This window comes from Protopterus annectens, chromosome 10.part0 (assembly GCF_019279795.1).
Source record: "Protopterus annectens isolate FY-2018-M chromosome 10.part0, PAN1.0, whole genome shotgun sequence".
NCBI lineage: Eukaryota > Metazoa > Chordata > Ceratodontiformes > Protopteridae > Protopterus > Protopterus annectens.
In genome coordinates this window covers 65,988,528-66,013,637 of record NC_056744.1, presented here as the reverse complement: position 1 = coordinate 66,013,637, position 25,110 = coordinate 65,988,528, and the positions used below count along the sequence as shown (strand labels likewise).

Sequence of the window (25,110 nt, the reverse complement as noted above, 5' to 3'; positions counted from 1 at the left end):
TTGCATGTTTTTATGTAGGTAAGACTAACAGGACTCTGGGAGAGTGCATACTTGAATACCTAAGTGATATATGGAGAGGCAAGCTAACTAATGCGTTAGCTAAACATGTGAGGGTCCACAGAAAATCATATAATTTTAGATTTTTAGTATTATAACAGATGTATAGAGATGTAAGAGGAGGTGATTTTAATAACATTACTGAAATAGCTGAAATGCAAAGGATTATCAGACTACAAGCATATAAATGATCTGGCTTGAATGAGTTGGTGCCGTTTAAACTGGCACTTAGATCATATGATCTTTAATATTAATATCTCTGTTAAGTGATAATTTGAATGACTGGATATTATATAAATATGGTGCCTGTTTTACATTTTGTATTCTGATCTGATCAAGTGCCTTTTAGGCATGAAAGCACATGTCATGTGTTTAAATATGTACTAAATGTGGATTTTACTGTTTTAAGCCATGCTGGTTGGGCTTGCCTTTATTTATTTTTCCATCTCTGGATTTGTTTCAAACCTACCTTCATTCACATTGCCACTTTTTTACTTGCTGATGAGTTTTAATGTTACTGACAAGGAATGATCTTTCACTTTTGTATGAAAAGTAAGGTTTATTACTTTTATTATTTTGTGATATGCTACATTATTTAATATTAAATTAAATATTATTTAATACTGAGCTTGATTGCTTTTGAAATTCCATTATTCTTTATGAATTTTAGAAAGGGGGTAGTATTTTCTTTGTCTTGATTGAGATAATATAGATGGAAATGTTGGTATATATGCCTAGCAAAAGCATTATACAGATATTTCTGCCATTCTTCCAGAATTATGATTCATAACTTAATGAAGCAATGACTCCTCTTTATCTCACTCACAATTTATTTCACAACTCCACAGTAGCTGTTTTTATGTCAAAACACAGCTGTGCAAGGATGCAATCAACAAATGTTTGCATTTACTAGGAATTATAAATATACAACACTGGAAGATATAGTTTGTGCATTTTGTTAAATATTTAACTTAAAAACATCCTGTTTATAATTACCAGCACGTAAAATGATCACATATTGTTTGTGCAACTTGCCTGAAAAAGAGGAACAACTAAGAAAACTTACCTACTTAAACTACAGCTAAAATTGTGTAAACTTCCCAAGACAAATCTCTTTCTCTCACGTACAGCATACTTCTGGGGAGTCAATTGCTCACAGTGCTAGACATCTAATATGAAAATATGTTTGTTGGGTGTTTCCAGTGTTGCAACATCAAACAGATTAAAAGTATAAGGTAACTGAATGACTTGTTATATCATGTGGTCAAAACTCTGCATGAAAGGGAACTATGGTCAGCTGAACAAAATTTATTAATTTTATTACATTCTTAGGGATTTTCCACTGCATGCAAACTGCTAACATTAAGTATAGTATTAGCTGAAGGTCTATGGCAGGAAAAACAGAATAAGGCTTTAAGTAAGGCTCTTGACACATTTGTCTGTACATAAATTAGAATTATACAGCACTCTAAATTCAGTATTCGGGTTATAGGAAATAATCTTGACTGAGAGAGAAAATGCTTTCCTGTACTAGCACATTGTATTTTGTCTAAGTCAATATCATCTAGCTTATCATGCCATTTCTTAAGGTTGTGCACAAACTCTGCAGACTACGAGACTCTATATTGTTGAAATGCTGGTGGAAGATGGCTTCATGACAGACTTTAGGAAGCCCATTTATGTAGTCACAAACACACAAACACACAAACACACACACACACACACACACACACACACACACATATACACTCGCATACGCATGTACGTGCACTCACACACACACTCCCTTAGTAAACCACACCTCCACACATCACCTATATCCTAACAATTAACGGACACTAAACAACAACACACACAACACTGCCATCTGCACAATCCTGGCATTACAAAAAAAACAGACACAATAACAAGTATTGTGTTATGTTTAGGTTTAAAATTCATACCAACTGCTTTGCCCTTGTTGCACATTCTTAAAAAGGAGATTTTTTTTACTAGGTAGAAAGTTACATCTTAAAAGTTTTTTTTAGTAAAAATAATTATAATGGTGCTAATGATGGATGTTTTGATACAACCTTGGAAGGTTCATGCAATTCTTGTTTTGTATATAAATTTGATGAGAATTAAGTTGAATATAATGCTGCTAATGAATACAGTGCTGCTAATGCATATACAGAAATGGATACTAGTGCAATTAAAGTCAATAGTCACTTTATTCCTCCATATACAAATACAAGTATACAGAGCTATATTTCTACTATCAATTTTGAAATAGAAAAACATTATAATGTACTGATGTATAATAAATCTGATGTTCATTTTAATTTAGATAGACTGCAATGGATTGAATTTTGCAAGTTTTGTAGAGATAGAAACTCTGTTGTAAAGCCATCAGACAAAGGCAATCAAATAGTGATTTTAAAATATGTACAGTATTTAGATATGTGTTATATGCATTTAAATGATGTTGAGGTTTATGAAAAATGTAATATAGATAGACATTTTAAAGCCATTGATGAATATTTGTTGTTGTTGGAAAAAGGAAAATGCTTGGGTTATTTTTCTGCCAATGATGTGTTAAGAAAGTTTAGTGTAGAAGATAGCAATTTGTCTATCTTCTACTGTTTACCTAAGACACATAAAGGCCTTGAAAAATTGACTGGAAGACCTATTGTGTCTGCTGAAAAATATATTTTAAAACCTATCAGTACCTTTTTACATGAGTATTTGAGAAAATATGTTTTGAGAGTACCCTCGTATATAAGAGATAGCCAAGATTTTTAAACTAAAATACAGGGTTTTTAATGGAACAGTTCTATGTACTGGCTATGCATGGATGTGAAAAGCTTGTATACCAACATCAGGCATGAGGTTGGTGTCCAAGCTCTGTTCCATTTTTTTGGGCTATTCCCCTATGTCCCATTTTGTGATTGATTTAGTGGTCCTTTGTTTAAAGCACAACTTTTTCACATTTAATGGGGAGGTCTTCCATCAACTGCAGGGTACTGCAATACGGGCAGCTTTTGCCCCCATGTATGCAAACCTGTTAATGGGTAAATTTGAGTCTGATAAGATATATCATCATCATTTTTATAAAACCCAGGTTTTGCTTTATTTAAGGTTCATTGATGACCTAATTTTTATATGTGATGGCCCCATGGAGGCAGCTACTCATTTTGTGGAAGACTTACAAATTAATAATATGGGTCTACAATTTGATGGCATTCAGCTTGGAGTAGAAGTTAATTTTTTAGATATTAAGCTCAGCCAATTGAACACTGTGATACATAACACGTTTACTTATAAAATCAGGTTTTATATGGTAATAGTTGCCATCCAGACCATCTAATAAAGATTCTACCTTATAATGATTTTTTAAGGATACATAGACTATGTAAAAGGAATAAAATCATTATACAAGAAATTTTGGAATCAGAAAATATGTTCCTAAATAGAGGTTATAAGATGGACATTGTTAAAAAAGCTAAAGCTAGGGTTATGCATTTAAGGTGGCCCAATGTCCAAAATAATGTGAGGATTGGAAATATGAGGGGTAGAATGAATTCTTGGCTTGATGATAATTTCTATAATACTTCTGCTGAATGTGTACTTAATAAGGAAGAGAATTTGTGTAATATTTTCTTTGTAACTACTTATAATGTTATCAGTGATAAAATAGTTAATACAGCTCGTCAATTTTGGCCGATGTTGCTTAGAGACAAGGCGTTAAATAAGTTTCTGCCACAAAGGTTAAAAATTTCTTATAAGAGGGCCAGAAACCTTAGAGACATGGTTGTGCATAATCAATTCGAACTACCTAGAATGAATGTCAGTGTTGAGATGCCTATATTTAAAGGTACCACACCATGCAATAAATGCTCCATATGTAAAAATGTGATCAATGGCTTATTAATGGACATCAATTCCTGGTCAGGGGTAATTTTAATTGTAATACATGTGGGGTTATATATGCTCTTAGATGTAGTTGTAATAAATATTACATTGGTGAGATGAGGAGAAGCATTAAAGTTCGCTTTCAAGAACACCTAAGAGACACAAAAATGCTAGAATTGATAGCCCCCTTGGTAGTCATTTTTCTGAATTTCATAATTGTAACCCTAATCACATTATTGGTTGCGTCTTAGAAAAGGTTGAGGTATCTTTGGGGGAATTAGTGAATTTGGATGTTAAGTTATGTAAAAAGGAAACACTATATATTTTAAAGTTTAACACTTTAGAATCCTTAGGGTTAAATAAGGAATGTGACTGGAAGTATGTAATTTAATTTGGTTTAACTTAATTGATTAATTGCAGTGGGTGTGACTTGTAAATTTTGTGTGTATATAATTTTGATGTTTATATGTTAATTTACTCTTTGAAGGCTGTATAGCACAGGCGCTAAGTAATAAAAGGTTGGACTGTTCGTTGTCTTGGTGGTATAGTTTTTTTGTTTTGCTTTTCAAAGTAGTATATACAATAACAAAAAATGCCTAAAATGCTGATATTAAGCAAATGACAGCTAAGACCTAAAATACCCAATAAAACTTCTCATTCGCAACAAATCATATACCTAACCTATTCACTCACGCACACACATACCCACCTATCACATAAAAACACATTCCCAAAACCAAGCATTTGCACATTCTAATATTTACTTATTCACACAGTACACAATCACATTGCACAAACTACCAGTCTCAGAAACCACATGAATTCATGTGCGTTTGTGTGCATTTGTGTGTGTGTGTGTGTGTGTGTGTGTGTGTGTGTGTGTGTGTGTGTGTGTGTGTGTGTGTGTGTGTGCATGTATATATACCTATACACAGTAGATAACACTGTCATCTCACAGTAAGAGGTTCCCTGGTTCGATTCTCAGCTGAGGTGCATTCTGTGCATAGTCTGCATTTCCTCTCTATATTTGTGAGGGGTTTCTCCAGGTGCTCTGGTTTCCTCACCCACACCAAAGGCATACAATAGGTGGAATGGACACTCTAAATTGGCCATAGGTGTGAGTGTGTGGTGTAGAAGAACCACCGCCGCAGGGCTAGCCACATGGGAGTGTAAACCTTGGCTCTATATGATTGTCACTGTTGAAGTGACACCCCAACCCCATGTACAAAAAGGGGTAAAAGAGGTTGTGGATCAATACACACTCACAGACACACACACACACACACACACACAAACACACACACACACACACACACACAAACACACGCACACACACAAACACGCGCACACACACACACACTCACACACTCACAAACAAATATGTATAGAAGACACCTTATACTGATAGATTTTGATTTGGTAACTCTTTCCTTCAACCCTCTTACACTTATAGATCTTACTTCGTGGCATTTTAGGAGCTTTATCTGTCTGGTTCATATAAAAATTCATCATTTTCTTTAAATTATTTTTTTAACCATACGATGTCAGAATAGCATGGAATGTGTCTCTAGGAAATTGCATCTTGGTGACTGCTGCTAATTTGTTGCCATGCTTAAGTGCAAAGAATGTCAGACATGCTTCTGGGGTTCAAAATATTCGTTTGTGGTTTTGAATTTCATCAATTCCATGGTTCCAGTATTGTCTACTAAATGGATTTTTAGATAATTTGGAGAAATTAAAATAAGGAGAAAGAGAAGGACTCTATGATTAGATCACTATATGACCCACTTTATAGGAACAGCTCATTTTTTAGCATTGCTGAGCAAACTGTAGGTATTATTAAATTCATATATGGTTTTCTTGGATGTCAAAAGTGACTATAAAGAACGTTTTGGTAAGGACTGACATTTAAATTGTGCAGAGTTTCCTTACTGTTGATTACAGCTGGCCTTTCTTTTTATTGCATAATCCCATTAATCATGAGAATTTAAGGGGTTCTGTGATGAGAATAAAAAAAAAGCGGACCACTCTGCAAGAAGAAGGAGGTTCAGAAAAGGTAATGTCTCAAATCATCATTGAAAGTGTTTCAACACCACACAGAACACATTTCAAAAATTTATAAGTGAGGGCAGCTAAAGTCTTTCAGAGATACCATTATTTTACAAATCCAAATGCACAATCGCAATCAGGACTGCTAGCACATATCTGGAACAATCCCCCAAGATCACTGGCATCACTGTATCTCCTACTGATAAAACTTGCTTGTGAGTGCTGAATGTGTCTGGGTTGCAACATGGACGATGACATCTTGTCATAAATGTTGGTGCTGGTCAACATAAATGAAATCAACCTGTAAATAACATGAGAGTGTGTTTGATTCCCAATTTGCAAAAGATTGCAACAACTGACTGATTGATTGACCAACCAGAAGGGAACTTACCAAAAGTTGCCAAATCAGTAAGCTCGCAGCACTGTATAGAGTGCACAGAGATATATATTTTATATAGTGGGCAGCTGAATGCTGTCCTGGTCAGGGCCTTATTTAATTGAGACAGAAGCTACAGTAATCTCATATTTGAAAACAATGGATTATCCGTGGCACATTGGTCTTTATCCCATGGTTGGAGAAGTGGTAGTTTTGCTTCAGGAAACTATCTCAGAACTGTACAGTTATTTATAATACATTCTCTTCATTAGATTTCTTCTCCCTCCATGATCACAGACTTCAGCAACCCATTTGTTTTTTAGAATTATTCTATTTTTCTGTCTTTTTAACAAAGGGGTATATATATATATATATATCTTAGCAGGTCTACTTCTAAATTTCAAAGTTTCAAAACATTAGCTTTCTTATGGTCATGACCATAAGATCAAAGTTTTGACATTTTGAAATTTAAATAAAAAAAAATAAAAAACAAAAAATCTTTTTTTTTTTTTTTTTTTTTTTTTTTACATTTTACATTTCTGCAAGGGGACAAGCCACCTTGCACCCCCACACTCCCTGCTGATTAAATATACCAACTCCGAGATCACACGACAGTGAGGAAAACAGTAAGTGTACCACTCCACGCTGTATGGCAATCTCCATTTAAATGGTTTGAAGTTTCAAAATTTCAATGATGTGTCTCTACCATAAGAAAGTCAACATTTTGAAACATGAAAATTTAGAAGTAGACACATCTTATCATATTTGTCTTTATATGCATATGCCACAGCTCTAGCAAGGAAAAACAGCTGATCAATTACTTTAGTTAGGGCAGCTATACAGTGTGACTGTTGCACAGTATCCTGGATCCTGCATGCTTGCATGCATATGTGGCAACAACTCTAAGAAATGCTTCAGACTGGGATAGTTCTAATTTTAATTGTTTCTTGTATGCAGTTAATGATAGTTTAAACTAATTCTTCTTGCTTCTTTACTTCCCATTTACACTTTGTTTAATCGATGCAGATTGACTTGTAAAGATTATATTCATGTTATTGAGGCATGGACTTTGAATGTGTAATGTATACATAGCAGGGTATGTCCCCATGATGTTTGTTTTACAGTTGTCCTTTATGAAAACAGAGCCTATGCACTACAGCAGGACCCTTGTAGGAGCAGTGAGGTAAGGGTTATTATTTTTAAACAGTGGTCCATTCTAGGAAGAGAATAATGTCTTGGCCATCTGCATTAGAAATCAGTGATCAGAAAGCAGTGCAGAGTACTAGATGGAGTACTGAGTAAATGGTACACCTAAAATCATCAATTTTTACAGAGAAGAGCCTATATGAATATGGATCAATAATGCAATCAGAGCAAAATTAATGCATGTCCTGCCAAATTCAACTCTGAGTAAAGAGTAGTACAGAATAAAGTGCTACAAAATGTACTTTATCAAAGCATATGCACCATCCTCATTCCCCCTTCTAACCAATATAGTGAATTATGAGGCTGCTACAACTCTGAGACGGAACAAACTCTCCTTAATCATGGTCACCCTGAAGTTTACATACTCACATTACCAGTTTTTAGAAAAATTCACTGCACTAACATCCCCAGTTTTGCTAAAACATAAGCAGTTCTTGTGAAATGAACCAGTTCTGCCTATATCCATCTACAACTTCTGATTCTTTTATCAATTCAGGAGCACTCTCTGTGCTGCACTTTGAAGTTCTGATGAAGGAAGAGATCTGTTAAGAAGTCTGTCTAAAATTATATTAAGATCTCCTCTCCAAATTATTAGAACTTCCTTACATCTTTAGATGGTAGGGTAGTCATAAATGAGTTAGAAAAGCATAATGGTTTACTTGTTTACCTTCAAGACACAAGGTACACGGTTTGATTCTTGGGATGCATGGCTAGGGTTAACAAGGCCTCCCTGTGTTGTTAGCCTACTAATTATCTATGAACCTATGAAATTCTAAATTACGGTGTTTACTTTCTTCAAAGCCAGCCATCTATAAGCATCAGATTAGGGTCACACACTTTTCCACAGAAATGCCTGCCTGGAAAAGTAATCAACACTAAGGATGCCAGCACCTATCTAGAAGGATTTTAATTACTGCACTTCATTATGGACTCATTTTGACTGATTTAGTAATTTACCTATTAAAGGAATTTAGAACCCAATAACTCTATATGGGAGATTCTGACTTCCTCGCTTAATAGGCAAAAAGTTTGAGATGGATATATATGTCAGTGCAACTGAAGCTCATGTCCCTCTTCACCCTTGTTTCATTAGATAAGCTATTAACATCAGACCCACTTATTTATGTATATTTACTTATTTAGGTATTTAATGCATTTACAAGCTGTAAAGCAATCAAAACATGCAAAGTAATACCAGCTTTAAAATTAAATACCGATCAATTATTTAAGCTGTACAGAAGAAACAGCAGAACTCCTTCAGCTAATACCTAAAATATACTATAATTGTTATATACAGTATTTATAATGGAAACCACAATAAGGAAAGGAATATAAAAATGAAAATTGTATGTAAATATAAAAAAAGCATGAGTAAAGAAGTGTATGAAAAATCCTAATTTATAATAAGATAAGGGTAGTAAGAAGGTGTTAAAAGTACAAATAAAGCAAATGTCATTTAAAAACTGGTAGGAAAAACATTGTAGGTGTTACAGAAATACTAATGTCTATGAAAAATATCCAAATACAACAGAATAGCAGGCTTAATAGAGACAACAGTATTTTATATCACAAAGGTAAAACATGAGTTAAAATGCAACAACATTAGAGATTTTATTAAACAGCTAACACAAATACAGGAAAAATTTAATCAAATTGATTGACATTAGGAAATTCGACACTCTAATATGCATGCACCAAGAATTAATCTTGGCTCTTGCAAAACTTGAAAAAAACAAACAAAGGAACCATAATTTTTTTCAGGGGTCAAGCCACTCTGCATCCACCACACCCCCAGCTAATTATATATTCTATCTTGGAGATTGCACAATCCCCAGGGAAAAGGGCATATTCCCCTTCCTGGGGATTGTCGATCTCACATGCCTGTCGACCATCTGTTTAGCTGACCAAACTTAAGACTCATATATATTAATATATATATATATATATATATATATATATATATATATATATATATATATATATACACACATATATGTATATATATATATATATATATATATATATATATATATATATATGTGTGTGTGTGTGTGTGTACACACACAGATATATATATATATATATATATATATGTATAAAAAAAAAATATATATATATATATATATATATATATATATCTACACACACACACACACACACACACACACACACACACACACACACACACACACACAGAATTTTATTTCAAAAAGACAGCTATATTGAGCAGAACCAGTTAATGTTCTGCAGTTTTTGTGTTACAGAATAGATTATGCCTTGGAAATATATGTATTTAATGACATGTCTAACTTATATACATGTACAGTATTGGTTTGAAAAAAAAATAATTTTTACTGGATGACATCATGGTGAGATGGAAAAATATTAAAACATTAAAAGGGAGTGTTTCTGAAACAAGAACAAAAAAGAATATCATAGTGAAGATTTAATAATAGTTAAAATTTTTACCGATGATACAAAAGTGGATGAAATTACAAGTAACAGAGATGCTAAAACATTACATTATAAAACCTTTGCATTAACATATTTACATGATGCTAAATGAGGTATGACTATGTAAAAATGATAAAATGTGTATATAGACTAGACAGTGGGATTTTTGGATGCAGATCCTTAAAGAGAATAACAAATGCCATGCTGAATATTATATTTATAAAGTAGCAAAAATTATTCTAAGAACTAAACCAAAATAAGAATGGAGAAAGGAGATTCTGCTAATAGGGATGGCTGCAATTAGGGGTACAGAAAATAGATAAGGGGAGTCTGGAATTTACTGAAGAAAACTGGCAAAGGAAAAAAAGTATTGGTTATATATAGCTAAAGAGAGAATGGTAATAGAGTGGGAAGAGGTCAAGAAGACATTTGGACAGCAGGCTAGAGACTGTCTTCCCTATCAGGGACTGATATTAGAGTATACACAATGAGAAAGGGATAGAGGATTCCTAAGTCAAAGGCCTTTAGTTGAATCTAAAACAGAAGCTGCTGTTAAAAAAAGGGATAATTTGTAGGGTATATAAAATAATGTACAATAATTATAGGAATAAAAAGAGGTTACATTTAATTCCGGTGGTTGCCAAAAAACAATTTCTAGAAAATAGAAATCAAAGTCTAAACCAACTGCATTTGAGGCAGTTAATACAATCAGCAATATACCCAGCATTTCTTATACTATACTGAAAATGAGAAATTAAATGTTGGCAGCAATGGAGATGATCAATACAGATATAGTAAACCTCCAGACACTGGACTCAGCCCAGTCTGGTTTCATCAAGGGCAGATCATGCTTACTCAACCTGGTGGACTTCTTTGAGAAGGTCAACAAAGCAATGGATGAGAGAAAAATCATTCACACTGCCTACTTCGACGTGACCAAGGCATTTGACACAATACCTCACTCTCAGGCATTGTTGACAAAGTCAAGAAGTTAAGTACAAACCCATATGTCACCCGCTGGAAAGCTCTCACAGATAGGACCCAGTGAGTTAGAATTGGAGAGTTCACCTCTACGAAGAGGCCAGTCATAAGTGGAATTCCTCAAGGATCAATCTTTGGTCTGCTCCTTTTTGACATTTACTAGTCAAGGCCAATGTCAGTAGTTTCTAAATGACTAAATTTGCAAATGATTGCAAATTAGGAGCTGCCATTGAATCTCACACTGACACAAATGTTCTCCCGGAGGGACTGACAGACAAACAACTGGTGTCAAAGCCATGGGCTAAAACTAAATGCCAAGAAATGCATAACAGTATCTTTTGGGAAGTCATCCATCCCTGGTAACTATCATAGTGACAACACACCCCTTAGAGATGACCCAGTAGTCAGGGACTTAGGGACACACATAAATAGCAATCTAGCCTTTGACCATCATGTACCTACAGTGGTGAGGAAATCATTCTAAGTTATGCAACTTATAAACAAAGGTATGACATCTAAGTCCAAGGAAGTCATTGCTCCACTGTATTCGGCATTCATCAGACCTATCATTGAGTACAATGCTCCCTTTGGTATGTACCTAACCAGGCATATCCAACAATTGGAATGTCCACGGAGGTTCCTCACTAAAAGAATACAGGGCATAAGTAAAATGTCCTGTGTATACCACCTCAAGGCCCTATCCCTGTATTCTGTCTCCTACAGACTTTTGAGGGGAGATCTATGCCTAGCATACAGGGAATTGTCAGACCTCAATCTGGTGGGCTTCCTGCATATCCTCAAAACAAACAGCACCAGAATTACCCATTGTAAAGATATAAACCTTGCCTGTGATATAAACAGGTCCTGCTGGAGTGATAGGTATGTATACCAGAGACTACCCTGTCTAGAGAACAGGCTCCCCATCCATGTGAAGCAGAGTTCCTCCCTAACCCAATTCAAATGCAACTTGGAAAACTGGATGAGAAACCAGAAATTCATCCTTGGTTTGGTACCTATGTCTTTAATGGACACAGGTAACCTGTAAATGGTTCATCTCCCAGGCCCATGCTTACACTTATTAAGGGTATCAGAACTTGTTAGACATTTGGGATGCATGGCTAGGCTAAAAAAGCCCCTTGTGGTCATTCACCTAGTAAACACCTATGGACCTAAGTGAAAAAAGAAAAAAAAAGAAATAAGTATAGTACATACTTCAGATACATATGATAATGATGTAGATCAGTAGAAATCACTACATCATGTAAGGTTGTTTAACTGTGCACTATACTCTGGTAATGTTTAACTCAAATGAGGAAATTTAAGAAAGTAACACTCTTGGTAGGTGATTAATTAGCAATACTTGTCATATAGACTTGTTTAGTTTGTTAAGTAGGAGGCATTGCATGGGTGAGAAATACAGAAATCTTAAAAAAAAAACATTTTTGTATACCAGGCTTACAAAAAATTAGAATTCTGAATCCAAAGGAACACAGATGTCATATTAAACAGTCATTGTATCATTCACAATCCACACCTTCTCCAATGCAAGTTTAGTTATACCAGATAACCACAGCCACAGAAACCTCACCAGGATGGAGAGTTTTAATAGGAAAAAAGAAGATTCTGTAAGCACTAAGCCAATTAATTCCATCATGACTACCTTTATATAGACTGGGAAAGGAAAAGTGGAAAGATGACTGCATGGTTTACTTCATCAGTCCTGCAGAAGCCTACTGGGTAAACCTGTTTTGTGGTTTAAAGGAAACAGTAAGCTAGAGCAGGTATTTGTCCTAGCCAGAGAAAATGACATGTCACTGCTTTTTTAAAGGATATATTCAAAATTCTGAAGAAAAACAGAAATGTCTTTAGTATCCAGGTCCACACACTTCCTAGGAGCCAACTGCCATCATTGTCTTGGTTGTGATGGCTTCCCCATGAAACATTTATTACTGAAAGCAGTCTAATTAATCAGAATCCAATAACCTCAATCTGATATTGCACAGAAGAGACGCTCAAAGTTTTACAATGTACAAAAGAATGAGTCTCATTGTTAGTCAATATCAGCAGGGTAACTGAGGCACTGCATGACATCACGGAAACCCAGCTCCAGGGTTTTGTGATTGAGGAATATTGAAAATTCATAGCTGAGACCCAGATAAGCTCAATGTTTGAATTTCCAAGCATCTGAAAGGATGAAATGCTTGCCTCTAAAACTGAATAACTGGAACAAAATGTATCAGAGACTGTCTGGAGTGGATTACTATAAAGTGCTATATCCTTTAAACAGAGGTGGCAGCAGGGGAAGACATTAAGTATAGATCATTTGGTGGTTGGAAAGTGAATGCCAACACCTTTAGATTCCACTCAAAAGTACAGCATAATGGAGAATATTTCTAAATACCATTTTAGAAATCACCTACCTTTTCTAAGAGCTGCCCTCGGTCTTTATAACACAGTTTCATGCAGATCATATTTTCTTAATGACATATGAATTAACAGCTATAGCTGGCTTTACAGAAGATGTATTAGTTTTCTGGGTTCTTCCATCAATTTTACAAAATGGACTTGCTTCTTGACAGCCTTAAAATAAGACAATAAACTTCTGTCTAAAGCTGATGGCTGCCTGTTTATGCACAAACATGGTTGTGGTCAATTTCTTTCTCCATATCACATGACTGATTGTCATTCTGGCAAGCCTACTAGTCTTTCTTATGGAAAGGCTTTGACAGCAGACAGCAGACTGCCACTGCATATTCAAGAACAAAAAAAAAACATAAACCTGATTTGTTAAGATAAACAAAATGCATCTTTTCCAGTGACCATGGCTGGTGTGAAAATCATAATCTACACAATAAAATTAACATTAGCCAACACATGGCCACAGACTGTTGGACTCACCCAGAGAAAATGGGTGTATAAATAGTTTGACTCTTCAAAAATGTATAATGAGGTTCATTGTGTCTGAGAGGATAAATAGGCTACAAACTAATAGTTCCCAAAATGAGCACAACTGTCAAGTTTCCCTTAATATAGCTATAAAAATTAAGACTGTGTCCAGCCCACTCTAACCCCCATAGCATCAGCTCCTTTCATTTAGCGTTTACATTTTTCAGAACTTTAGAGCTGTTTGGGAGAGCAGGAGTTTGAGCTGCTGCATATACTTGAGCAGGAGCTCCTTACTCTGCCAAGAAGACCAGAAAGGCCGAGTGAGACCGTAAATGGAGCACATTGGGTTGGTCTTTCACAGAACAGCACAGAATGCCATTCCATGAGGCAAGTGACTGGTCACTTGTGATGGTACAGACACAATGTTGTCTTGACTGGTCACTTCTGATGTTGCAGACCCAAGATGGCCTGTCTATTAAAGAACTACTTCTAGTACTGGAGTAACTCTCCATCACTCTGTCAAAGTGGAAGCAGGTTTAAAACTACATTTCATGACAAATAAGGGACTCAACTTTGGCTGTATGCCCTGACTTTCTAGTAGTGAGCATAGATGGCTCTTCCTTTCTATAAAGGAGGCCATGCAGTCTATGAGGTGACCATGAAGGGGCAAAGGCTTTGAAGTACACCTCCTATGTCCAGGGTGTATGAGATGATAAAGTTGCACATATATGGCAGGTCAGTGAAGCCTTACTGTCACTGGAAAGGAACAATGCAGAGAAGTGGGGTAAGCCAGTGGATGTTTCAGGCCAGGGGCATGAATAGTACCTGAAACCCCCATATAAACTGCTGTAGCAAGTAAACTAGAGGACATCATAGGCCATCATCCTGTCACTGATAGAAGTAAATGAGAGGAACATGAACTTTGTGGCTAAATAATTAGGTAGAGGACAGCACAAGGCTGCTACAGGGCAGCAAAAATTATATAAAGTTATTAGCAAGAGAACAAAGGTGAACCTTTGAAGAGGATTAGGAATTTAAAGGTGAGACTAAAATAAGGTGAACCAGTTATGAGGAGATCTTACCAAAGTCTCAGAAAAACAAAATGAGACACAGAGGTTTCAAGAGGTGATACTGTTAGGTTAAAAATGGATGATGCATATTTTTTATTTCAATTTTTTTTTTTTTTACTGCATGTGGCCGCAGTGGTGCAGCGGTTACTGTTGTTGCCTCACAGCAAGATGTTCTCTGGTTCGATTCTCTGCTAGAGTGCCTTCTGTGCGGAGTCTGCATGCCCTCCTTGCAGTCTAATTAATTTTAAAGACATGCAGTAGGTGTATGTGTATGTGCCTTCTGTGAAGGTTGGGAGTTGGGTTGACAACTCAACACCATAAAAACTTCACTGCCAATCAATCTGCAGACCAGTGATCCACTGTGGCGACCCCTAATGGTAGAAGATGAAAGACAGTTTTTAAAAACTCCACTGCCAATCAATCTGCAGACCAGTGATCCACTGTGGCGACCCCTAACGGTAGAAGATGAAAGACAGTTTTTATTTATTTTTAATGCAATGCTGTGACAAGTTGAAAAAAGCCAAATGGAAGTGGAGCATGACTGCAAACTCTGAGTTAACAAAGCTAGAAGAAAGGAAGGAGAAAGTGTGGTTTACATGTCTAGCCATAGTGAACAGGTCATGGAGGAAAGAAATGAATAAAGAGGAAATGACAAGAAGATATGCAGACATTCGCCGGCTTTTCCAGGATGAACTGAGATATGTGTTGTTAGAGGAGGTTAATATAAAGTGATCAGTGTAAACATTGTTTTGATATATCTGACTAGTTGGTAAAGGAAGGGACATTGTTGTACTGCATTTTTGTTTGAAAAGTTGTAATTTATATACTTCTACAAAAAGGGGTTAAATAAGTGTTTTATTATGTGTTGTCTTACAGAATGCTTGGAAGGAGTTAAGGGAGGTTAATATTAAAGTTATTAGCGTAAACACAGTTTTGATATAGCTGACAAGTTGGTAAAAGAAGGGAAATGCTGGACTGTACTTCTGTTTGAAAAGCTGTAATTTATATCTTTCTACAAAATATTTACTTCTAAAAGGGTATTTTATTATGTGTTATACGTGTTATCTTACAGAATGTTGGAAGGAGTTAAGGAAAGCATTGGGAGGTATATGGTGGAACTAGGGTGACATAATGCATGTTTGGGGTATTGGCATCACACTGGCATGTCTGTGTAAGGAATACCCCAGTGTTTTAAAAATTCCTAGAAAAGGCAGGTTGGGGTGGGGAAGTTTAGAGAAGAGGAAAGGGCAGGTAAGTGAAGGCAGTAGGTGGAGAGAAATAGCAACCAGCCTTTTTGGGAAGGTGGTACTTTCCTAGGGAAGTGAATTGTGTCACCCATGGGAGTAAAATGGAGTATTATGAGGAGCAAGGGTAGCATTATGTGAATGAGTATGTTGATCTGCAAGATAGCAGGGTGTCCAGGCCTTGGTAAGAAATAACAGTATGTAGAGGGGCAAAGAAGAATCAGAGTACATAAATACTCATTTGAGGAGTCAGAAAGTGGTGGAATGGGTTGAACAGGTTAGAGTTTAGGGAGTGTGGTCAGCTCAGACTGCAAGCTAATAGTGACAATCTATATATCCTGACAGCCAGGATGTACATTGGTGCATTTACATAAACAAGGCATGAGCTAACTCCATTTGAGGGGTCAAAGGGTGCTGTTGGGGCATCCCAAATTAAAGTAAAGTGGATGCATGGATAGGGTAGAAAGAGGGAGGGGGAGGTTTTAATGTAAGATAAAGCACAGGGCACTTGATTTGCCTTATCAAGGATTGTAAAGTTCTAAATGTTTGAGAAGGGAAAGGCATGAATTGACATGTGGGATAAAAATTGCAACAAGAACTCTGAAAAATATGCATACATTTAACGCCAGCCCAACAAAATTACAGTATCCAAGTTATTAAGCATTTTTATCTCTGAAAAAATCCTTCATCAGAATAAAAATGCAATCCTTTTGCTTCCTTATATAAGATTCAAACCATCACAGTTTAAAGTTACCACTATTTCACCATCCTGACCAACCACAAAAAAGTTTATCTTGTATATAAAACAAATAATATAAATACTACCAAAATCTTCATTTAAAATCTTACGACACAGTAATACATTAAAAACGAATGGTTAAATAACAAAATTAATAACCAATACCAGTTGATATTTCTCATGAATTATACTTTAAAAAATGTAAATTAACTCACAGTTTATAAGTTTGCAGCAGGAAGTTTAAGTAATGGTTGAACTGAGACATTTTCATTCAAACCCAGAGGGGGTGGTGTCCAGTCTCTTTGTGCTTCATGCATTCACTTGGTGATTATTAGTATTTTTGAGTGCAACCGCCCATTTTCCTAGTTATGAATTGATATGTTGTAGGAGACGGAACTAAAGGAGAGGAAAATAAAGCTGGTGGGGGTTACTTTAAGTAGGCGGGCTGTAGGAAAAAGGGAGTTAAGAGGGGCACAATGGTTCTCATTAAATGATGGGAGTATGAAAGTGTGCCAGGTGAAGAAAGGTAGGGTAGGGTAGGTTACACTGGCTTATTGTAATAATAATAATAAAAAAGAACAGCTCTAATTGCTGCTGGCCCAAGAAAGAAAATCACATACTGAATGTTAGTTGCAATGGTGGAGATCTGTAACTGCGAGCATGCATAAAACTGTGTAATTTTTTATATACATTTTAGCTAATTTTTTGCAGGAATTGCGATAAGCATAGGAGAACGAATAGGATGGTGATGAATGGAAAGTGATTACAATGTAGTGTTATTGTCCACATTAGGCTGACAGAAAATGGCACAGTATAAGAGAAACTTACAGGTGGAAATTATTGAGGGAACTGGAGCAACTGGCCATGTAGATACTTATGAGTGGAGAAACGAGAATAAACCTTCAGTATGGATGAGAGAAAGCACATAAGCATGCTGAAATTGGTGGTGGATGCAGACAGTATGGCAGTGGTAAATGGGATGGATATCTGATAGAGGTCCATATCAGAACATTAGCATATGAAAAGGCAGACAGATCGCTGGAACCTAGGTAAACAGAATTGACTTGAATGTATTCAATGGATGACAGAGATGGTGGTAGAAGTAATTATAAAGAATAAGGAAAGGTAAGTGAGAAGTGAGGGAATCTGTTGAGATGGAGTTAAGGTCACATATTGGGTAGCATTACTGACCATATACAAGTGAAACAAGTAAAAGGAATAATGAAGTAGGTAGTTTGTAGAGGGCATTTAGGGGGATATTGCTGCCTTGGGGGCATGGGAGACATGCTGGCCATGGATGCCCATAAGCAGGCATTGGTGACAGGTATTCAATTCAAGATTTGTGAGCTATCAATATCAAAATCAAAGAAAGAATTGGATAAAATGGGATTCATGTGGTGGATGCACAGGTAGTCAAGTTGTAGGTTCCTAGTATGGAAAATTTTTATCCAGAGGAGGGCAGAGCAAGACAATCAAAAATGTCAATCTGAAAGGAATTTCAGTATGATCCCTAGCTTTTCTTCCCACAGGAATACCTCTGCCTTTGTGAAAAATCTTTCATGTCGTAAACCTGATGACTTCTCCAAAACTCCCACTAGTGCAATCAAACATCTCACTGTCCAGATTTTCACAGAATTTTCAGATTTTTGCCTCACATTTTTAGGCTGTTCCCTCATAAAATCTGTGATTTTCTGGAAAGTCACTGAGGATTGAAGTCACTAAATGACACACATTTCAGTTTCAGACTTCACATCATCTAGAAAATGCATGCTAACACAAAACCTACAATTCTAGCAACTTTCAAAGCTTATACGAGTAATATTTAAAATCTGTCCGTTTTTGGGTCTTTGCCCTTCCATTATTTTAAGCTTTGTCCAGATTTCTTGCACTGAGAGGTTGAGATGTATGAGTGCAACCTACACTATGTACTGCCCTGAATGCAGTCCAATATACCGTAGCGAAGAATGTGTAACACCATGGAGGACAAAATATATGATCTCAGATAGAAAGGTCCATTTTCATAGAAATGTCCCTTTAAAATTCTTTTTGGACAATCTCTCTCTTGTCAGACTGCAAGCATGTTAACTGCACTTTGAAAACATAAATGCTTACATGCTATGTTATGAAGGAGAATGCACTTTTAAGAAGCTAATTAAAAAGAGTTTCACAAATGCTTTCCTTTAATGCAAAACATATATAGAGAGATGGGACAATAATCAGATTAAAACATTTCTTCCCATTTTACAAGGCACACTGTCCAGCTTACCTGGAGTTCTTCTTTCACTCTTTAAACGAATGGCATAATCAAGGCCAACTATGCAATATGGCTTTGGGAAAGTAAATAACTTTGTACATAAATTGTACGCGCGTTCAAACAAGTCATCAGGGATAAATGGTGCCTGTAACGGGGGTAAAAAAAAATAAATTAGCAATTGTGTAAACAAATGTCACTTATTTGTAAATACTTTGCCACTATCCATTCCATTCCATTCCAGTCAAGTCATTCATTCATTCAACACTTGCTCACTTAATCTGGTTCAAGGTTGTGGGGGGAATGTCTGATGTTGTCCTGGCATATAATGGGTACAAAGTAGGAAAAGTCATTTTGAATAAGATGCCAGCCAACTGCAAGATACTCTCTCCCCCTTTCTCTCTAGCTCTGTCTGACACACACACACACACACACACACACACACACACACACACACACACACACACACACACACACATGCACACACACGTGTGCACACACACACACACACACACACACACACACACACACACACACACACACACACACACACACAATGTTCATACCTACAGGTCTGATTTAGGCTGCCCCTATTGTCAGGCTTGATTTACCCCTTCACACAATTTTCTGAATCCCTTTTATTTCATGTGATTTTTTTTAAGCTTCCTAGTACACAGAAAACAACACTGCATGACCAACATACTAGTGGAAACAGTAATTTAAAGAAAGAAGAAACACATCTTTCAACTCCCTCTTTCTGAAGCAAAAATAAATCCTCTTGTGTGGTAGAATTTTACAATACAATTCATTATGTCTACAGATTTTATACTATCTCTTTGATAATGTGCTTATATTTTCCCATTGCTTTTGTCAGTCTCTAAACATGTATTTCTGAACAGTATTCCCCATTCCTACTGAAAGCAAAAAGAGGTTTATGCTATTTGATGTTAAATTTTATGAAGAAAAATTAATAAAAAAAATTCTGAGCAAAAAAAAAAAAATTATGCTAGTCAGATGTCCAGATTTTTATCTGGATGTTCCTGTTTTTCAAGTGCATTTGTTCTCATTTTTTTTCAGTATCCGCAGCTTGAGAGGTGCTGTATGTCTCCCAGACATTACAGCTGTATACTAATGAACCACAATGTCAGAACTATTTCTCTAGGTCAGACCACATACTGAATTTAAACACTCTTATAAAGGTCATGCGCTACACATCTCCATGGAAAAGGCAATCCTCAATAAAACTGTGTTTGCTATCCTAAAATGCTCTATCAGCAAACAGTAATGGGGATTCAGGCAGTTTCTGCATTAGAGTAGAATTTATTTACTGATGTGCATTTTTTTCAATTTGCATGACACTTCTGAGAATTTACAAATGACTTGGATTTAAAATGGGAAGAATGGTGACAAACACATTTGCTTATTATCGTACAAGATATACAGTGAACCAAACATATGCTGATACCATTTGTTTCATTATAATCAAGATGAAAGTATTTACAGCTTGTATATTAAATTACCAAGTATGCTTACTTTAGTCTAAAGTCTAATAATAAAAAGGACAGATAAGTGATACTTAACTAGTCTATATCATTTTCAGAACTGGGGCACTAGACACATTATTTTGGGTTATATACTTCATGGAAAATATTGCACATTTTTAAGGAAAGGTGTTATTTTCCATTGGCACAGGAAATGACAAAAATCAAAAACTGATACAGTTTTGAAAAAGAGTATCTGATTTCTACTTCAGAAAATCGGATTACAGGGTTAGTAAGTAAGACATTACTTACTATGTACGTGAATTTCAGGACTTCCAGTTCTTTCTTTCATTAATGTTTTCCCTAAAATCAGATTTTGTTCCTGCTTAGGTTACAGCAATATCAGATTTATTTGTTCTGCATCCCTGTTTCAGAATCACTATGGATGTCATTTAGCATAATAATTCTGTTGCTGATGACCTGAATATTAGGCCTAACCTTGGCAGATCTGTGGGACTGACTGAGGTTTTAGTTAATAATTTGCATAATGTAGAAATACGTCAAGGCTGCAAAAGCGGCAAGAATAGATGCAGTATGCAGACTAAAAAAAATAACATAAAAGCGTCCATTACAGATTCATAAATATATCAAATTTCAAATGTCTGCATACATTGAGATTCCATTACACTGTTATAAGCTGAAAACATTTAGTTAGGAAGCAGGAAATACCTTTTTAGATCACTAAGTAGGAAAACATCCCAGATAAGAAAATAAGCCTTGGAGGAATGAACAGCCCAGGATAACAAAACTTCTTAATTTTGTAATATCTGCCTATCCAGTGAATGATTTTTGTGGCATGGAGTATTTTACTTACGCAACGTTAGCTGTTAGCTGTCATATATAACAGGCAAAGTGGAACACATACTGTTATTTCAGACCCAGTACATATAAGACAAATCAGACCACTACTTAAATGGAAAGGTATAAGACACTTACATAATAAATGTTCACCTACTATTACAAAACACTTTTCTGTACTGCTGGTACTTTTTTAAGAGCTTACAATACAAATCTGATGTGCTCATCATGATTTTGATATGTCCTTCTAGTGTGAAACATGACATGTTGAGAGGAACAACACTAATGACAGTTTGCAAGTGTAAACCATCAGAACAATTGACAATCGAGAAATGCTAATGGAACAAACACATGGGCATGCAAAGAAACTATCATGTTATGTGTAATGTGGTATGAAAAGCAAAATGGAGCTCAGATGGAAAGAAAAAAAATGCACCACATTATGAAGACAGTGCAATCTTAATTAAGATACAAAACCAATTCTTGTCATTTCACAAATTTATAACAAATTCAACAATATTTAAACTTACTACAGAATGACTTTGATTTGTATTATATTAAATAATAAAGCATCCATATACATACCTTTATAATGGTGTACATCAGTGAATGCAGTAATGGGATAAGATAATGCCGGTTATCTGCTCTGGCAGCCTGTGTAGTGGATAAACAAACGTGTTAAGTATTGCTGAAAAGATACCATAATTATTTATATTCTTGTCAAGCTATATCAAAAAGTTCCACGCCAATCATGGTTGAGTTGAGTGCTATGATGATGGTACTGGGCCTCTGCAATGAGTGAGGGGGGCTAAAAACACAATCACAGTCACTAAAATAAGCGTTGCACTACAGTTTTCATATAAATGATATATGCTGTCTAAAAAAACAGGATAGGCAACTTATTTTCTGCTCAAATCCCGGACTACTTAAAAAAAAACAGTACCACTGATAGAAATTACCTCCATTTGATAGCTTATCACAGGAAACAAATCTGAGCAAAGAGCAAATTAAAAAAGACCATGCTGTGGCTCAATGTCTTAATGCATGCTGCTTTGCAAACAAATGAATAAAAATAGTTGTATATATCAGCAAAAATATAAAATTTCTGCACTATAGAATATGTATGTACTTTTTTCTTATGTGTTTTTTCCTGACTTGTGTGCTAATCATCAAGTTCTGCTCATCAGACCTGGTATTCATTTAATCATTTTGGGTACTTCTGTTTGGGAGCCAGAGTGGGCCAATGGGAGGCTATTATAAAGGCAGCCATGACAGTGTTAGCACCCTTGCTGGCATCACAACAATAAGATTGTTTTGTTGGCACTGACCCCACCCCTGACGGGTGACATGTGCACTGCACTAGTGTCCTATATCTTTCCACTGTGTGTGTGTGTGTGTGTGTGTGTGTGTGTGTGTGTGTGTGTGTGTGTGTGTGTGTGTGTGTGTGTGTGTGTGTGTGTGTGTGTGTGTGTGTGTGTGTGTGTGTGTGTGTGTGTGTCTGTGTCTGTGTCTGTGTAAGTTGTCTGTTTGTATGTATGTGAAGGCTACCATCACTGGCTTGGGATCTCCAAGCACAAGTCTCCCAGTCTTGGCACTGTTAATAATGTCCAAACCTCCCCTTGCATAGGAACAGCTTAACCTGATCTCAACAACAACCCCCCCCCCCATGAGGGGCAAACTGGCAAATACTGTTCACTATAATCCTCCCTTGACCATCTCCTCCAAGGATTTCAGCTGCTGTTCAAACTCAGGTCATTTGGGTCTCGGTCACAGCTTTATCCCTCTGAGTCACAAAGCTGGCTATACGTATACATTGGAAGAAACTTCTATCTAATTCTTTTCTTCATCATTTCTTTTCTTCGATGTTATGGTGTGCCTCGTCAACCTACGTATGACACAAAGGTCATTATAGGAGAAGCAGAGCATATATGTCTTTTATTAAACAAGCATTTTTGCACCGGGGGAAAGTCCACTTACACCCCTACAACCTTTTTATAACAAACTGAGATCAAACAGTGGAGAAATAGTAAATTCCCACTCCTAGCTTTACCATGATCTCCCACAAACATATACTGTCATGTTGTTTGTGCCATGGCCCAGTCAGTTTGACAAACTGTGCATTCTGTCAGTTGAATGGAATCTGTGTGGGGGGATGGGGAATAGACAATCAGACATCAATTAAGGAACATGTAGCTATCGCCATCAATGCAGAAGAACTGGGGCATGCAGACAGATTAACATGTTCTCACAGACTAAAACATGTCATAGCAGTAAAAGTTTCCACAGACATATCACGGAGAGTCATCTTATAGTCAAGGGGACAGTCTGGGGCAGTTAAAGCAAACTTAATCCAACAGGAATCTGTAGCTTTAGAAGAAAATATGCAGAAAGCAAGAATGCTGTATTATATGAAAGTTTAATTTTCATAGCCAAGTTACATGACAGAGGACTTAATGGGGCAGTATAATGTTGAGGTACAAAGAAAGGCGCCTCTTTATGAATCGGGTAAAAGGTACTTTTATAGAGAAGACAGCTGAAGTCAATTCTAGATAACGTAGTCAAATTTCGGGAAAAAAAATCAAGAATGTACCCTGAAAATGATTCAGTATTTGCATGAAAGGCTTTCTGAAGGGACAAGTACAAATGTTCTGAAAGGGATAGGTACAGGCATGATGTGGCCTGTACCAGTAAGTATAGAAGACTGTTAGAAAGATATGAAGATTGGCACGTTTTACAGACAACTGACCTTGTTCTCATTAATAACCACCTAGAAATCGCTGTGGTAGATATCACTGGACCCAGAGAAAAGACTTGTTTAATTTCATGTTATAGAGCTCCAAATAAGAATGCTTCTAGACAAGAGGAATTTATTTCATGTTTGGATGCATTACTTGAACATCCCAACAGCATATTACTAGGAGGCTTTAATTATCTCAAAATCATCTGGTTCACTGCAGCAGCAGGTTTTTCTGTTTGCTCATCCTTTTCTGGATGTTACAATCTTCCATGTTTTTAACAACTAGTTGAAAAAAAATCAGGAAATTAAAAAATCTGCCCAGTCTGGTAGTAGTTAACTCTGGGAAACTAGTCAGTTATACAAAAGTAGGTGCTAACTCCATGAATATTAGTCCACAATACTATACATTCCCACTAATGACAAAACCCACACATTCAATCCACAGTCAAAAAAGATACAACCATGTTAAATAAAATTATACTAAAGATATATCTAAAAAATATAAATCCAGATGAGGGATATGAAATACAGGAGACATTATTCAGTGAGACTATGGAAACATCTGCAGTATTTAAATTCAACATAGCTAGAATGACTCATTTCCAGAAGGTGTGCTGGTGCTTTAAATTAATAAAACTTTATAAAAGGAAGGAAAGGACTTATAAACCTTATCGTAAACATCCAACTAGGAGACTAAATACTAAATTCAGCGAAGTTGCAAAGGAATTCAAATATAATCTTTTACAGTAAAAAGTGAAATATGAAAAGAAACTGGAAGTTCAGCAAATGAAAAGGATTGCTATAGTTATGACAACTTCCATAGGAAACTA

General features: G+C 36.0%; 1 protein-coding gene across 1 annotated transcript in view; it reads right to left on the bottom strand.

Moving 5' to 3' along the window:
• PIK3R6 (phosphoinositide-3-kinase regulatory subunit 6) overlaps nucleotides 1-25,110 on the bottom strand; it is a 738,015-nt gene that overhangs the window by 243,563 nt on the left and 469,342 nt on the right. The window contains exons 5-6 of the mRNA XM_044085023.1: nucleotides 22,129-22,197; nucleotides 19,220-19,352 (exon numbers count right to left, since the gene is read on the bottom strand). Coding sequence (XP_043940958.1) covers nucleotides 19,220-19,352; nucleotides 22,129-22,197 — 202 coding nt within the window. The remainder of the gene's footprint in view (nucleotides 1-19,219; nucleotides 19,353-22,128; nucleotides 22,198-25,110) is intronic.